A 16,998-nucleotide genomic window follows, 5' to 3' on the forward strand; every position below is an offset into this window, starting at 1 on the left:
TGACAAATTTGGAAGTTTAGCGTGAGGGCAAAAAAGTTCTCCACGAAGATTTTGCTTATGTTAAAGTTGTTCATGCAAATTCACCGCTAGAAAGTGACTTCTGTGTGAGCTGTGCTTCATACATTGCTACGCTACTGACAATGGACCTTTTTGCCAACAAAATTGTGCTGAAATATCGCTAATGTGACACCTTAAGGGGCAGATTTACTAAATAGGGCAAATTAGCATGAGAGCGCAATTCCAAAACAGCGCCGATGGGAGTGAAAAAGTTCTGCACGTCTACTGACAATGTGCAAATTAAAGAACACAGACGCAGTCAGATCGTTTCCATAATGACCAACGCAATCTTCCAGGTAGCGTCTGGTTTAAGACGTGCTTTTTTGGGGGGGGTAAATAATGGCGCAAACACCAGTACATTGACGAGCGAAAACATTAGTAAATCACCTTGCGTGATTAATTTAAATACTCTCCTGCCATAAATTGCGCCTGAAAGTGAACTTACTACAAATGCATATGCAATAAGGTCAGCCACAAAAATAACTTTTCAGCGCAAATTTTTCACTGCGTGTCTTTAGTAAATCCTGACAGTAGTTTTTTTAATGCCTAAAGATGTTTTGCGTTGACGCAAGCTGTTAGTAAATCTGGCCCTAAGGGCGCTTAACCACACAGCCACATATACGCACTACAATAAGCCAACAAAACGCAAGTTAAGGTGTACACATGCCAGGTGAGGTAATAGGCAAAAATCTAGCGGTGCCAACCAGTTTACACTGAAGGCGTTATTGACTTTACTCTGATAAAGGAAAATAGATTAACATGTTTACACGACCACACACATTGTTGGCTTATGCATAATCAGGTTAGGAACATGCATGTAAACACACTGAATGATGGTTTACTCTGACTCACGGGAAATATAGGGGAAAAAGGGTGGCGGAGGAAAGGAGGCTACGGTAAGGTGGTGGAAAACAGTGGCCGTGTTGGGTATGGTCATAAAGGGTCATAAAGCCATGGCAGGGCCGAATTAATGAGTGAGAGATTAAAGGAGGGGCGCTCACAGTCTGCATTCAGTCACTGCAGAACCAAACTTTGCTCCTGGCATGCTGATTAGCCTCCATGAATGGCTCTATGGACTCCTCTCCCCGGGATCTATCAGAGCCCAGTCATTACGGCCTATTTGGGGCTGAAGTTGGAAATGAATGGTGAAGCTTTTTTCTTCCAGCTTTGGAGTAGGGCTCACCTCTAGGGCACCGTGGAGAAAGAGAGAGAGACTGGGTGTTGTAAAACATGACAGGAAGAGAAGATAACATTTTTTTAGAAAGGGGAAAGGCAGTGCGCTGATTCTGTGCCACATTTTTACCTGCCATTGGTTTTAAGTATGATATTAGTTTAATATTATTCAGAGATGACGACTAGGTTCTTAACACAAATATAGCAAAATGTTGTCAAAATTAGAGCATTACATTAGCCGCTTTCCAACCAAGTAGTTACAGGAACTTAGTTATAGGAAACAGTTCTATGAACTACTCTCCCCCAAACTCGGTTTTGCTGTTTGCGTTCGCACTGGCCAAGTGGCCATAGGAACTGGTAGGAGGGGTAAGGGAGTGACGCAAGCACGGCGACTTTTATTTTGACGGAGCGACGGACCTTTATTTTGACGGCGATGAGAACGCCAGAGCAAACAATGCTCGCATTCTCTGTGTTAATTAGTTAGCGATCTGTCTAACAGTACTGTTTAACATGTTATTAGATAGAATTGTTATAGAAAGTACACAGTATATGAAAAAAAAAGTTATTAGCCTATGCCGTGTGGTTGATGTCCAGTGTTGCTAGCTGAGCAGAAATACATAATCATGTTTGACTTGGTCCCCTCAAAGTTGCATTGGATTTTCTCTTCAGCATAAGGTTTAGAGACCCATCTATCACTGTTTTCCATGTTTGTATCTAGTTTCTGGAGTAAATATATAGGCTATAATCTGTGTGTTTACACATAGCTGTTTTAAAAATGGCAGGTGCTGGTGTTTTGCGTGCGTTCGGTCATCAACGTACACTAACGTCACGGGTAGTTCCTATAGTGCTGGTTTAGACCCTACTCTTAAGTATGGAGTTCCTAGAACTAAAGTCGTTCCTAGTCAGCGTGTTCGCACCGCAGGAACATACGGGTACTTTAGCCAATACGCTGATTTCACGCAGCCGCCATTTTGAAATCGAAAGTGAGGCTCCGGTGGGAAAAACCCCGGAAGTAAAGATAAAAAACAATGCCTTTGGACTACCAACCTGAAGCTGCTGCCGCGATTTACACTTTTGGATGTTAATATCCAATATAGGATATGTATATAGTTCATTCCTGCTTATTTTTTTACTTTCTGAATTATATATAAAAAAAAAAAATGTATAAATGAATTTCACTGTATATAGTCTAAAGTATGAAAGAAATGTATGTACAGTTTTAGAATTGACGTAACATCATTAAACACAACAATACGCCATCGCATTCACGACTCTCCTGTGATTAAAGGCGACACTTCCGGTTTTCTTCCCACCGGAGCCTCGCTTTCGATTTCAAAATGGCGGCTGCGTGAAATCAGCGTATAGTTCTAGGAACTGTGAAAGGGTTCCTCCGGTCGGAAAGCGGCTATTATCTAGCTATCATTACATATATACATTTGCAAATATTTATTATAAATATTTGACATGAGAGCACACATTACTTTTTGTTTATCTGCAGGTGGCCTGACACATTATTTTGACAGCAAGGAAAAACACATATTTGTGTGAAAATGGAAGCGAGAAATCCAAAATGATTCCTCTGTACATAAATGTCTGTTTTTTCAGTTCCGTAACCCGTTTTGTCCCACGTCTCGAGAATCAGAGAGTTTATTTTGAAGAATACATTATTTAATTCAGAGCAACTTTGATAACGAGGAGTTTCCACCCACATCACCGCTCTCATTTCCTGTGAGTTGCGCTCACATCATATTCTGTGATGATGTAATCATGAAGTATCTGCCCTGTCATATCAACGATTTCACTTTATTCAGAGCTTCAGTTCAATTCAGTCTTTGAAGAGAGAAAAAGCAGACGTTCACCTATTAGAGCAGACACCAGAGCAATGCCTTCTGATTATTGTATGCTGATATTTGATTTTGCAGAAAGAGAGAAGCAAGAGCAAGAGAGTGAAAAATGATGTATGGAGAAGAGAAAAACAGATAGAGAGGGGAAAAAAATCAAATCACTTCTTGAAAATGTTCCAATAATCACTAAAGCGCTCCAGCAACTGAGTTGGCCAAAAATAGATTGAATTGAAAGTTCTCTTGGTGTTTTATGACGAGAGTAGCTTGCAACAAGGGTCGTCTGGAGAACTTTCCTTCACACTCTTTTGTTTATTTTGGCAGTTCTGACAAGCCTGCAATAATTTCTTCTCAGTTTCAAATGTAGACTGAAATATTGGGTGTAATAAAAGCCGATGGGCTTCGCATCCTGATGAATCGATGATGGGCTGAGAGAGGAGAGGAGAGCCTCTGAAAATTATGGCTTCTTTTCTCTAGCGCTCAGGGCAAGCAGATTTTCAGCTGTGCTCATAAATGTAAAAAAAGAAACAGGCTGAATTTTTTTTATTTATGTGTATAAAACAGATATACAAACCAAACCAATCCAGCCTGGATGTGGTTTTACATTCAGTACCTCTGCACTGACGGTGGAAGCACCATCCATCATTGTTTGTGTTGGAGCTCATGCATGTTTGGTCAGATGAACCATTTCACACACTGTAGATCAAACTTCAGCTGCATACATATACAGACACACAGGTAATTTTACATGCCAATAATTCCACCGGCCACCATATCTAGTCAAGTAGATGCTATAATCCATCATGTGCTATAGACATACACCTTCATTATGTCACTCACAGGCAGCTACACTAAATCACAGTTGCCCTAAGACTACATACTATGACTGCATTCAGAGCCGACCCTGACCTCCCTGGGGCCCTAAGCAAAATTCTGTTAAGGGGCCCTCCTACCTGACCCATGAGCCATGTAAACCATTTGCCATTGCCACACAATCACACCTGACACCCCAGTGCTCCCACTGCAATCCGCCCTCCTTAAACTAGTACTAATGAAAATGTAATTCCCGATATCAGAAATAGACATTGTTACTAGAAAAAGTACATTCTTAATATCAAGAATTCACATTTTAAATAGTACAAATTTAATTATTGGCTTGCCATAGCATGTCACTGTGTTTTAAATGATAAAAGCAATAAAGGTTATTTTTTACTGAGGGGTGTGCATCCATATTGATCAGTATGTCCAGCCAATCAACATTTTAAATATAGCCTATAAATCAATAGTCAATGTCAATACATTGCTTTCTTGCAGAGTTGTAACTAAACTGACTTGGAGACTAGATAATCATTGTCTTGTTTTAAAAGTATGTGCGCCTATAATGAGGAGTGTCATCACGCCCATATATTGTACTGGTCCCTACAGATGTTTTGCTGGAAAGTGCGGGTTTCATTTCGTGCACAAGCATATGAACGCATTAGGGGTGTAACAATATATCGTGTCACAATATATCGCAATACAAAAATGCAACAATATGTATCGTGGATAGTTCACCCAAAATAAAAATTACCCTGTGAGAAAAAATGGAAGTTTTCAGAGTCAGTACTACATTAAACTACAATATATTATGTTGAATATAATGTATAATAATGGGGGAATATGAGTGGGTCCTGATAATGCTTATGTTATAAGTCTTATGTTACCAGTAAAAAGTGGCCTACATTATTTTAAATATATCTAGCCAGTGACAGAGTTCAAGCATATTCGTCTAAAATAATTCTGTATTTTCAGGTTTAGAATCATGAATATATTTATTCTGGTGTCACCATTGTCCAAGCCTATTAATTTACACCCACAATGTTATATCAAATTTAGCATTTAATCAACAGTACATTTTTTCTCAACCTTTTATTATATGTCTTGGAGTATCGCAATAATATCGTATCGTGAGGTCAGTATCGTGATATGTATCGAATCGTGAAATTAGGGTATCGTTACACCCCTAGAACGCATGTTAACACGCGACACGGCCGGTTATCTTTTCCGAGCTGCAGTTTATAAACAAACACCGTTGCCCTTTGTCGTTTATCAAACGTAATAAATAGTTGTATTTCACTCTCACTTTTTTTTGTCAGGCACAAAGTCACAGAACACAGCCCTGGAAGTGGCCGGCATTAGCAAACAAGACACAGACAGATCAAAAGATGCACTGCCCAGCTGGGTTAGACAGACTAGAGAGAGATGCACATCAACTTAACTTTACTGTTCTTTGCTGACATCAAACCTGGAGAGGAGAGAATACAAGTTTTTTTTCTGTCTTTTCGTGACCAGAAGGATTCCGCTTATTTTTCTCATCGATGTTGTAAACTTTGATTGACGCGCTTTGACACGAGGGGGAGGCGGGGTCTTGAGTAATTTGCGGGGCCCTACGCAACTTGCGTAGTGTGCGTATAGGGCCGATCGGCTCTGACTGCAATACTCAGACACACTTCTGTGATTGAACGCTTATTTCTGTAGTGAGCGTAATTGTCTCTATCTGCAGCCATATCACAAAGAATCACATTTTCTTGGATCTTTTGAGATAAAATTGCTTGAAGTGCTATGAAACATACTGTGACTTGCTCAAACCTTCCCAGTCAAGAAAGAGAATTTTTATTAAAGGAACAATACCTTTAACAATATCCTTGATTATTTCAGTGTAATCTTAACATTTATGTGGCTTATTTTAATATGAACTGCAACTTGCAGAACTCAAACCCAGTCAAGAAACAATCTTATTTTGTTATTTTATTTTATTTTATTACTTTATTTTATTTCATTACTGGCTGTGGATTATGAACATTAATGTACATTTAACAACATCCCTGATTATTTCTTTTTGATCTTAACTGTTTATGTGGCATATTTTAGTGCAAATTTTGCGCATCTTTCACATTATGATGCAGTCAATGAAGCAGTTAAACAGTGTTTTATTTTATTTTATTAATACGTTTTTTGGGGATCAAACCCATGCTCTACCAGTCAGCTACAGTAACATTAAGAGAGAGCAGTAGAAAGTAGAAATGGTAGTGTAAAGCTAAAATCTAACTGTTTCTGGTGGAATTTTTTTTTACTTACATTATGAGAGAACCTCAAGGCAAATAAATATTATTATTTTATATATATACATATATTATAATAATATTGTTCTTATATTCTTATTCTATTCTAGATATTTTTACATTTTTATTATTATACATTAATAGTATTAATGATAATTGTTAATTTTTATTACTATTAAGATTTATCAAAAATTACAACATTACTATACATTTTTACCCTGAAATCCTGTCGTGTTAGTAAAGCATTATTTATTTATTATTATTAATTATACATTTGTAATATTAATGATTATTATTATTAATAGAAAGAAATGATGTGGAATTGCTTGCTGGATGTGTGGTAATATAATAATAAAATAAAAATAATCAGATTCCTCAAAGAGATACCTTGTCCATGGCACGCATACTCTTTGTTATCAGCGGTAGTGTTTAGATGTAGATGTTTTTTGTCTTGCAGGTAATGCGTAGGCCATTATGCCAATTGTGACAGACTGCCTGTTAAAAGCTTGGCAAAGGATAACCTAACTGTGTACATAACCATTGCTTTGTAAGAGGGCTGGGGTGTTGAAGCATCCTGTCGCTGAATTAATCATCATCTAACATAAGTGATCTCTCAAGAGGTTGTACGCTGCTTTCTTAGCCATCTGTCTGGACTTACAGTGGGGTTTGTGGAAGATCTGCAGCCCACCCTGATGCATCAAGCTTTTTTTCCGCTGACACGTCACTGCTAGGACATGATTCACTGTCGCAGGTCCATATCCAACATATTGCACTGGCTTGATGAAGCCGTGTATATAGATTCCTGTTTATGCAGGTGCAGGATAATAGAGGAACATTGAACAATGGCTGCAGTGTGCAGCTTCAGCAGAACTTGGTCCCCATCAGTCTGCTAACAAGGGTGATGCCTCAGTCTACAATATTAGTAGGGAAACTAACAGCTCAGCACCGTAAAAATCCATTTATTCTGTCAAAGCTGTGGGCTACTTCCAAATACAGAGCGGTGTGGTGTGGTGTTATATGGGAGACGCTGGTTTGAATCTGGCCTGCGTTGCGTCATGATTCTGTTTCTCTCTCTTTTGTGCTTTTTTTTTGTCCTGTTAAAATGGCTATATACATTTTTTATGGCTAAAACGTTTTTAATGATGGAAAAATGACTGCAATTTTTTAACATCACTACTTCAGTCGTTCCTCACCGCTTGCGCTATAATTATGAGATTAATTAATGCGGCATGCTGAGGAGAGCTGTACTATTACTTTTCTTAGTGATCAGGCTTGCAATATTCACCCGGTAGATGATAGACCGAGCAAAAAAACAAAAAAATAAACATGAACTTGCATTGAAGAAGGGACCTGAGTAGGGCTGCACAAATTGGGGGGAAAAAACCTGTGATGATTGTGGGATTTTAAATGTGATTTACAAGAAAAAGAGCTCCGGGTTTGGTGTGCTTATTTCTAGGGTTGCACAATTTGGCCAAAAAGGTTGAGATAGGCTATATATTAATGTGACTATTATAAATATAATTATTAGCAGTAAATAATAAATAAATCAAATAAATATTACAATTAATATAATAATAATTATGAGTAATTACTATTACTAATTGCAATATTTGTAATCTGAAATATTTAAGAAAAATAAAATAATAATTTAATTTTACAATACAACTTTGGAAGATGGTTGGTGCATGTCGTGTTCCCAAATGCACATTATAAGCGACCCGAACTGAGTTCATGTGGAGCAGCATTTACTGTGAACTGAGCCGCTCTGAAACACTGAAAAAACAGATCATGAGCTGCTTGCTTGAAAACACTGAAACATGCATCGCATATATTTAATTAATCTCTGTCGCAGTCATATCAAGATTTCAGTTTTGTTTTGATTAATCATGCAGCCCTAGACCTGAGCCATAGTTAGGGACTGGAATTACAGACATGGGTTAGTAACCACCTAGCAACCACCTTGAACACCCTAGCAACCACATATAAATGTGCTAAAAACCACTCAGAACATATTAGCAACACCCTGGCAACCAGCCACAGCATTCAAGCATTGTGGCGGAGAGTTTGGCACCACTGACGTTTTCTTAAAAAGATTTGATTGTCATCCTGGTGTTATTGAAAGCTCAGCTGACATTCATCTAAACTCTTTGTCCTTCATTCAGGTCAGCTGGTGGCAGGTACATGTGAAATCGTGACTCTGGACAGGGACAGCAGTCAGCCAAGGAGGACCATCGCCCGGCAGACGGCCAGGTGTGCCTGCAGGAAGGGCCAGATTGCCGGCACTACCAGAGCCAGTCCAGCATGTGTGGAAGGTAAGAATGAGGAGGGGCTGAGGTGGGACTCATCCAGGCTTTTGGAGCCACTGTCTCTAAGCCCACCAGAGCAGCCATAGCTGAGGCTTTCAGATTCCAGAGTGATCCATGAGATTACACTGCTCAGTGAGTGTGGCTGAAGTGTCAGTCACAGGATTTGGAATGTTGCCGCAGGTTTCATCAGTGCCTGAGGTCACGTGTGCCGAATGTGTTACGAGGTGGCGGACGCTGGGGAAATTTAGATTTGTGAGATTAGCTCCGAGCTGCCGCGTGTTATTTAATAGCAAACTTTTCCAAACACAAATGACAAGTGAATCTTGACTACATGTTGTCATATTATGAACAAACTTGAGTTTTCAAAAATCTTCAAATAAACAAAGTTGCATTAGGATTCAAACATAACTAAAAGACATGCAGTTCAGTAAATGAGTCAAATGTTAAAGTTATCAATGTAATGGATTCAGTGAATACAAACCAGTAAGTCTATTTGAGTAAGTCTATTCATTAAATGAACTGGCTCATTTGAGTCAATTGTTCATGAACCAGAATTTTAAGCCTTGTTCAGACTGTCAGTCCAAATCGTATTTTTGTGCAAATCTGATTGAAATCCGATCAGATTTAGCATGCGTGAATGGCGAAAAAAATCACATGAAATTTCCGTTTCGAGCTACATTCATAATGTGGTTTGAAATCCTTATTAAAATCGCATTTCTGGAAATCCGCTGTCTGACCGCTCTGATCGGATTTCGCATGATTTATGTGACGTAAAATGTAAACGTCCGACTTTGTTACAGGAAACATGCTGAAAGTCACTGCAGAAACAAGGTTGTGTTGTTGTAAAGTGCCTGAAGTCCAGTGCTATTTGAATGATTTATTAAATGTACTGGCTCATTACAAATCATTCATTCACAAATTAGACTATGTTAGTTGCACTGTACGCTATTTTTTATAGTACCAAACTTTTGCAAACACAAATGACAAGTGAATGCAAATTGTATGTTTAACTACCGTTTGCCATATGAACAAACTTAACTTTCTCAAATCTTTAATTTAAAAGAACCAGCTTGTGGATCTGCAAAGTGAACACAATGGAAAGACGTAACACTGGCTCTTTTATTTCACCACTTTATTTCAGCTTGTTGCTGAAGCTTTTTTAATGTGATTCAACTGAATTTGTCCACTTGAAGCAAATGGCACCACTTAATCGAGAGCTTTTTAAATGATATTTTGCACTTGTACTGTTCATTTGTCGCATTCCCTTTTTCCTCAATTTAGTTTTAGTCTAGCATGGACTGGTTTTCAGCGTGACCTGCACTTATCTTCATGTGGTCGTATGTCTTCTTGCCTTCAGTTGTTGCTATGACACCCGAGTAATTTCAAGACATATTTCGTAAGGTAGGAGTTTCTTCGTGGCCAGATGAAAGTAGGTGTTCTTGAGTAATTGCTTTTGAAAGACACAGTCCTCCGTATTTCTTCGACCTTACATCACCTGTAGTGGGCTACACCACATGCCAATCAGTAACCATGGCTGGAAAAATGTGGTAAAAATGCAAAAGCATGATAAAATAGCACAGAATCCAGGAAACGATAAAGATGAAAAAATAAAATTAGTGTAAACAGAACAATGCACGTAGAAAAAAAATGCGGTGGATGTCGTGTTTCAGTAATTCCTCATTGCCGTTATTGGAAAATTGTCTTATGGCTTACAAATTGACAATAAAAATCAGTTACTCTCCGTTGGCATTTTCTAACAAGATAGCCGGATACAATTTCTCCATCGGTGCGAGCAGAGGTCTTGAGGCTTTGGCCTTTCAAAAATGCAGTTATATCCTAACAACCGATGGATTCTGCTCTTCAGAAATAAATTTAAGCCTTAAAATGAAAATCTCAGTGTATCCAATTGACAATTTACCCCCTGCATGTGAAGACAATCATTTCTTGAACAACACAGCTCCCTCAATATTTCCTCAGTTTGTTTGCTGTTTAAGTATTTACTCCACTCGCTTTTAATTTAGTGTAATTTGGCTCTCTGAGTGTCTGCAGCTATTAAAGAATTATTGATTTCTTCAATCGTTTTGTTTCTTTTGAAATAAAGCTTCTGCTAAATATAGCCCGATCTCTTCAAATGAGGCAAAGAGGCTGTTTTATCTTGTTCTGTGCCCCATGGCTTTATCTGATAAAAGGCAGGCAATCAGACAGGTTTTGATACTGAGAAAGAATAGCCGTCACGTCTGCCATTATGTATTAGAACTAAGACCGCCAGCTTTAGCTGCATGACAGCAGGTGCTGAGTAAACAAGCCCTGCTGATGGAAGGTGAGCAGACTTTTGTATTTAGCACATTTGAAGACCAGTAAAACAAGATGACACTATCACATCTGACTCAGTGGTTGTGCATGGCAAAGAAGGAAAAATGCCAAGTTCTTGTTCCAATTTTTCCTACTATCAATTGAATGACTCTGGTAGCCCTTCTTTTTTTTTTTTTTCAGTGTCCTTGTGACGTGTTACATGTACTTACTGTAGTAATAACAGTAAATTATGCATAATTACATGCAACTAACCTAAACCAAACCCTTTTCCTAACCCTACCACTTACACAAGTAAGTACATGGTGTTAATTAATATTACTTAGTATTTAAAAATAGAATTACACTGTAACAATGACACCTTAAAATAACCTTATTTTTTTGGGAGTTGCACCATATAACATTTTACAACCTGAAGCATTCTTTATATATGATATATTATATATAATATACAGTTCTAAAATTTGAAATCAGTAAAATTGTTAAAAACATCTACACTTTTACTCATTAAGGATGCTTTAAATTGATCAAAAGCGACAGTAAAGATATTTATAATGCTACATTTCTATAAATCTTTGTACAAAAATGTTGTTATTTTGAAATTCAAAGAATCCTAAAAATCACAGTTTCCACAAAAATATTAACAATAAGAGCAGCAAATCAGCATATTAGAATGATTTCTGAAGGATCACGTGACACTGAAGACTTGAGTAATGAGGCTGAAAATTCAGCTTTGCATCACAGGAATAATAATACAAATAAATGTTATAATTTTAAACTTGTATGGTAATATATAGTCAAAATTGAGGTGTAGCATTGTATTCAGTGTAACAGTGGTGTTCAATATAAAATTAAGTACTCACAAACAGACTGAACCATGGAAAAAACAACATTCTTTGGCATGAAACCATGCTGGAATTATGTTTAATTTATGTTCGTAGCATAATTAAATTTTAACTTGTACAAGTACACTGACAGGTCAGTTCTAACTGCAAACCGCCTCCATGTAATATGAATAGCAAGAAAAGCAGAGCCGAAAACACATTTGCTCTCTGGAATCTGTTGAGATGTCTTGGGTAATGACATCGACATGACAATTAAAATGAATTTATCATCAAACCAACAGGAAATTAAACCATCATGAAGTTTTCATGTAGAACAGAATCAAAGTGGCCTGGAAAGCCTGGCATCAATATCAAATCAGACTGAAAAAGCTAAACGAGAGGCGGCTGCAGCATGTTGGGACTCAGAGGGACTGCGGATTGTGCCTGGAAGCGGGCGCGAAGTGACAGCAACAGAACGCAATTCCCTCAGCTGGTGGTAGCGAGGAGGTGAGAGCCGACAGCTGGAATATGCCCCGAAAACTATGCGGAAAGTCAGGGGAAGGAGAGCATTTTAACTAGGGATGCAACGATACCATTTTTTCAGAACCGATCCGATCCGATACCAAAAATTCTGAGTATCGGCCGATACCGATCCGTACCGATACCAGCGCAGTTTTTTTTTTAATCAAGTAGAATTTCTATAACTCTGTGTTGAACTGATAATAAGAACTGAAAAAAGAAAAACAACAACAAAAAATATATGATCATAATCTGACATAAATGCTATTATAAACTAGATTAATGGATAATTCAGCAGTAAAATTTAGTCTAAATTACGAGTGCACATTAATTGTATAAAATTTGAACATTTTGTGAAAAAAAAATGTTTAGTGCGGAACAAATTAGAGACAATAAGTGTAACACTAAATCTGGTAAAACTTTACACATTGCTCTTTGTATTGTTGTAAAATACATTCATGAAAAACAACAACAAAAATAAAAATTATTAATTATTTTATAGCCTACAATAAAATTGAGACATTTTTTAAATGTACAGCACAGCTGTTTAATGAGGTAGCAACATAATAGATAGGACAGAACAAGAACGGCTATTGATATTGTTTCATTGCGTCACTGTATTATGATATGAAAGGCTCCAATACAGAGCGGCACAAAGCGCTTATGCGCATCCCGAGCGCAGAATGATGCGCTTGAAGCAACATGAGTCACAGCGCGCAGCGCGTCGAGTCCGCATTGAAAAGTTTATAGCACAAAGAAAATACATATTGATGCGTAGTGTATTATACAGTATCTATCTATGCAATAGTCTATTCAGCATTTTCTTTTAACAGTTTTAAATTTCAGTTACTGTGCGCGTGAAGAACAAATAGTGCTCTGACTTTACTCCAGTGTTGTGATCTAACACAGACACCCGGTAGAAAGTAACATGATTAAGGTACAGCAATAAAGTCCAGCAAGATAGAGTTGTTTTATGCGAAACCATAGACCTTTATCTACAGATCAAGTATAATAATAGTAACACTGAATCATCTTGGAGAGAGTTTCATTGTGTTAACTGTTAACCGAACGCGACGCGCTGTTTGAATGAAGAATGATTGACAGCTGCAGCTGAGGGAAACGTTTACGTGATCTTGAATTTAACGACTTAAATATTAATTTATATCTCACATTATACTATATAATGGCTTCAGAACACTTATAATATTGTGCACGAAAACTTATGGTGCTTTATAATGTTTGTGTGCCTTTTGTGGGGCTTAACAATAACACAGAATAGTATACACACAATATCGGATTTGGATCGGCCTCATCTGACCGATACCCGATCCGCCAAAAATGGCAGTATCGGAGCCGATACCGATACTGAGTATCGGATCGGTGCATCCCTAATTTTAACAATTAGACAAGGTGATCGTCAGCCAGGTGTCAGGATAATCAAGTCCCGCTCACTGAGCACCTGCATTAATTCCATATCTTTTGACTCCTCAATCGAATTCGGAATGTCAGTCCAAGGATTAGTAATGTTTCCCTAGTCACACAGCCTAGATGGATGTGATAGGTCAGGGCTGACCCCAGGCAGCCAATTCAAAGCATCTGCCTCACATCGCTGGTACTATGCGGCAGCATTACAAATGGGATACTGGCCCCCCAAAACATTCGGGAGTGGCTAGAGAAGTTCCACGCCATCAATCAAGATACCTGAGTCAAGATGGAGCTCGTTTCATCTGGGAATATCACGTCGGGGACACCAAAAGCTAGAATTGCCATTCACATTCTTTACATTTTAATATGGGTAGCAGTTCCTGGCATGGCTTTATATTTTTTGAAAGGACAGATAAGGACACAGTATATATTGTTATTTGGCTCACCTACTCAATAAATACAGAGACTTGACATAAGTGGTCCCACTAGAAACTAATTATATAATGCATCCTCTGTGTTTCCACAATGCTCTAAAAATTAGCATGCCCTGTGATGAAGTGTCTGCAGGTGTGCCCATGATAACACAGATTACACAGGCTCTCCGCCTTGACTCCTCATATATTACTTTACACAAACATCCTCTCACAAAAATACCGTAATTTTGTTTTCTAGAATCAATTATGTGAGAACCAGCAGTGTACACATATCTGTGTATTTGGTGATTAATCCAAGTATTATTCTATTTCATTATCAAAGCATGTAATGAAATGAGAATAAATCTACAGTGCATATATATTTATAGAATATATACGTAAATATAAAATGACTACAAAAATATTAGATTATACAATAGATTGAATTTTTAAAACATTAAAATGCTAATTAACAAATACTAAATATTGTGTTACATTCAATTCTAAATCATGTTTAGAATTTATTACAAAGAAATTGTTGCAAATTTGTTTATTTATTTATTTACGTACCATAACAACATCACTGTCTGGAATTTCGTTATGGCAAATGAATACATTTAATTTTGAAAACATTAAAATGTTATATATTAATAAATAGTAAATATTGTGTGTATACATTTGATTATAAATAGTATGTAGGCTATTAATCATTAAACTCAAATCAAATTATGTTTAATGTTGTAATTGTAATTTTAAATAAGAATTTAAATAATATTTATTACAAAAACGGTGGCAAATTTGTATCATGCACATTGCAAAGAAATGCTATTAATTCAAGTACACAAAAAAAAAATTCTCTTCATTTTGAGGTGAATATGACTGAAAGTAATAACTTGTTTAGAATGTTTATTCAGTAACTGATCTGAGCTGCATTTCCCAAAAGGATCGTGAGCTAAGTTGATCGTAGAGATCATTGATGGCAATGGCTCTACGATCTACTCAGGCTTACGATGCTTTTGGAAAAAGCTGCCCTGACTGATCCAGTAAACTCATTCAAAAAGGTTTCATCAGGCTTCTTGTGAGTCTCCAGAGATTCATCCATATTTCTCATTCAGAATTTAGAATTTTCTTTATCCAGATGCATTCAGGCTTTTTGACAAATTCATCTAAGATTTATTCGTTTGTGATTCTGATTACACTGGTCGTGGTTTGTTTTTGAGTGGAAAATGTGCAATAAAAGATTCAGCAGTGTCTTTAAAAGCGGTGCAGAAAATACTGGTGTAAAACAATTGGCGTAAAACAATAGATAGAAAATATTAATTGTTATTCACATCCAGTTCATTATCTAGGCAATTTATGACATAAATCCCCTCACTGATTGCATCACAGTGGGGGGCTTAACATTGAGAACAGAAGGGGCTTGGTGAAGAAACTGTTTGGAATGTAAGCTCATGAATTCATTATAAAGAAGAGCATGTGCTACTTGTAAATTATGGACATTTCCTGTGTAAGCAAAGCTGATCTGAATACTAGTGTGTGACATTACCATGACTGTTAAACATATAGAATTCTCAAGCAGTGTCTGCTGTAAAAAATGTATGGACAGATGTTTGATGTTCTCCTCTGTGCCAAACGTTTGAGTAATCGCAGTCCGCTGCAATGAGCAGCCCATCTCATTTATTGTCCCGATAAATCTCGAGTCCTGCCTCTGCATCGGTCATCAGTCACAGCTAAAGTCTTAACTGGGGCAGGAATGACAGGGCCTTGAGGACTGGATCTACCTTTCCTCTGAACGTTGTGAAGAAATTTAGGTTTAAAAAATACACAGAATTTGACCATAACACTGCTTGCATGTACGGTCAGGCAAGATATCTAATATTCACAATGATGTTGCCGGAAATATAAAATTTAAGCAATATTGTGATGATTGTAATCTTTTTTTATTTGTCAATTAAAATAAATGCTCGCAAAAGCAACATTATAAATTTGATTCATTTCTGTGAATCAGTTTCAATGATTCATTTCAAAAGAATCAAAGCTTTGATTCAAATGATACATTTGTAACATTCCAGCTAGTTTTTATTTTCTAATTGTATAGGCTAAAATTCATTGAGATTGGTGTTAGCCCAAAATCAATTTGCATACTGATTTGTGATTAGTCATTTCTTTCTTGCATCTGTCATTTTGTGGGATCATTCTCATATACATCCAACAAAACATCTTAAACATACTATTCTTGCGCTGCCTTTCAAGCACTGATATTTCCTTCAGAAATTGCAAATCTGTTTTTTTTGTTGTTGTATTGAATCATTTTGATTAATGATTAAATATTTGTGATTGCAGAGCCACGGCTAAAAAGGCACACTGCATATTTTATGTATACAAAAAAGAAATATTTTTGGGTGTGATAATGGAGGTATTCAGTGATCTGTCACAATTTAGATGCCATCTGTACCAGCATTAGAGATGCATGAATAGTTAGCAAGAAAGTCTTCTTGCAAGAATTGATTGCAGGGATTATTTTGATATTTGTTTTTGCCTTTTTCTAATTTAAGTCCCAACGTGTGGATACTTCAAATATACAGATTACAATTCAACAGATTCAATTTCCAGCATCTAACAATAAAAGGAATTTGTAATTCAAATCTGTTATAGTCTGAGTTATATAAATTATAAGCAAGAATGAGATGTTTCCATTCAGACTCAGATAAAAGCGTATTATCTGAACAATGTCCCATTTTGCTCTCAGTAAGCAACTTTAATATTACTTTTGTGCCCCTTTGACCGAAACCACGAAGTTCCCAGAGTTCTTTGATGTGTTGATTCGGAGAGGCACTTTGTGCACTCTGTCATAGTCTGTTTGCCATCAGTGGAGTGACAGTCTCAATGCTCAATACCAGGAGACAGAGGACAGCTCATTAGAGAGCGAGTCTGAGAGCTTACGTGTTGTGCTGACAGGACTCTCTTCAGCTGTTGCTTGTGGATTTGTTGACTTTAGTTCGTTAAAGTGTTAAAATGTTGATGATCTG

The 16,998-nt window shown here is 37.2% G+C and overlaps 1 protein-coding gene across 2 annotated transcripts in view; it reads left to right on the forward strand.

Moving 5' to 3' along the window:
• tafa5b (TAFA chemokine like family member 5b) overlaps positions 1 to 16,998 on the forward strand; it is a 50,153-nt gene that overhangs the window by 26,780 nt on the left and 6,375 nt on the right. For both annotated transcript variants that reach the window (XM_084396443.1, XM_084396444.1), the window contains exon 2: positions 8,335 to 8,484. In XM_084396443.1, coding sequence (XP_084252569.1) covers positions 8,335 to 8,484 — 150 coding nt within the window. The remainder of the gene's footprint in view (positions 1 to 8,334; positions 8,485 to 16,998) is intronic.

This window comes from Rutilus rutilus (genome assembly GCF_951802725.1).
Source record: "Rutilus rutilus genome assembly, chromosome: 23".
Classification (NCBI taxonomy): domain Eukaryota; kingdom Metazoa; phylum Chordata; class Actinopteri; order Cypriniformes; family Leuciscidae; genus Rutilus; species Rutilus rutilus.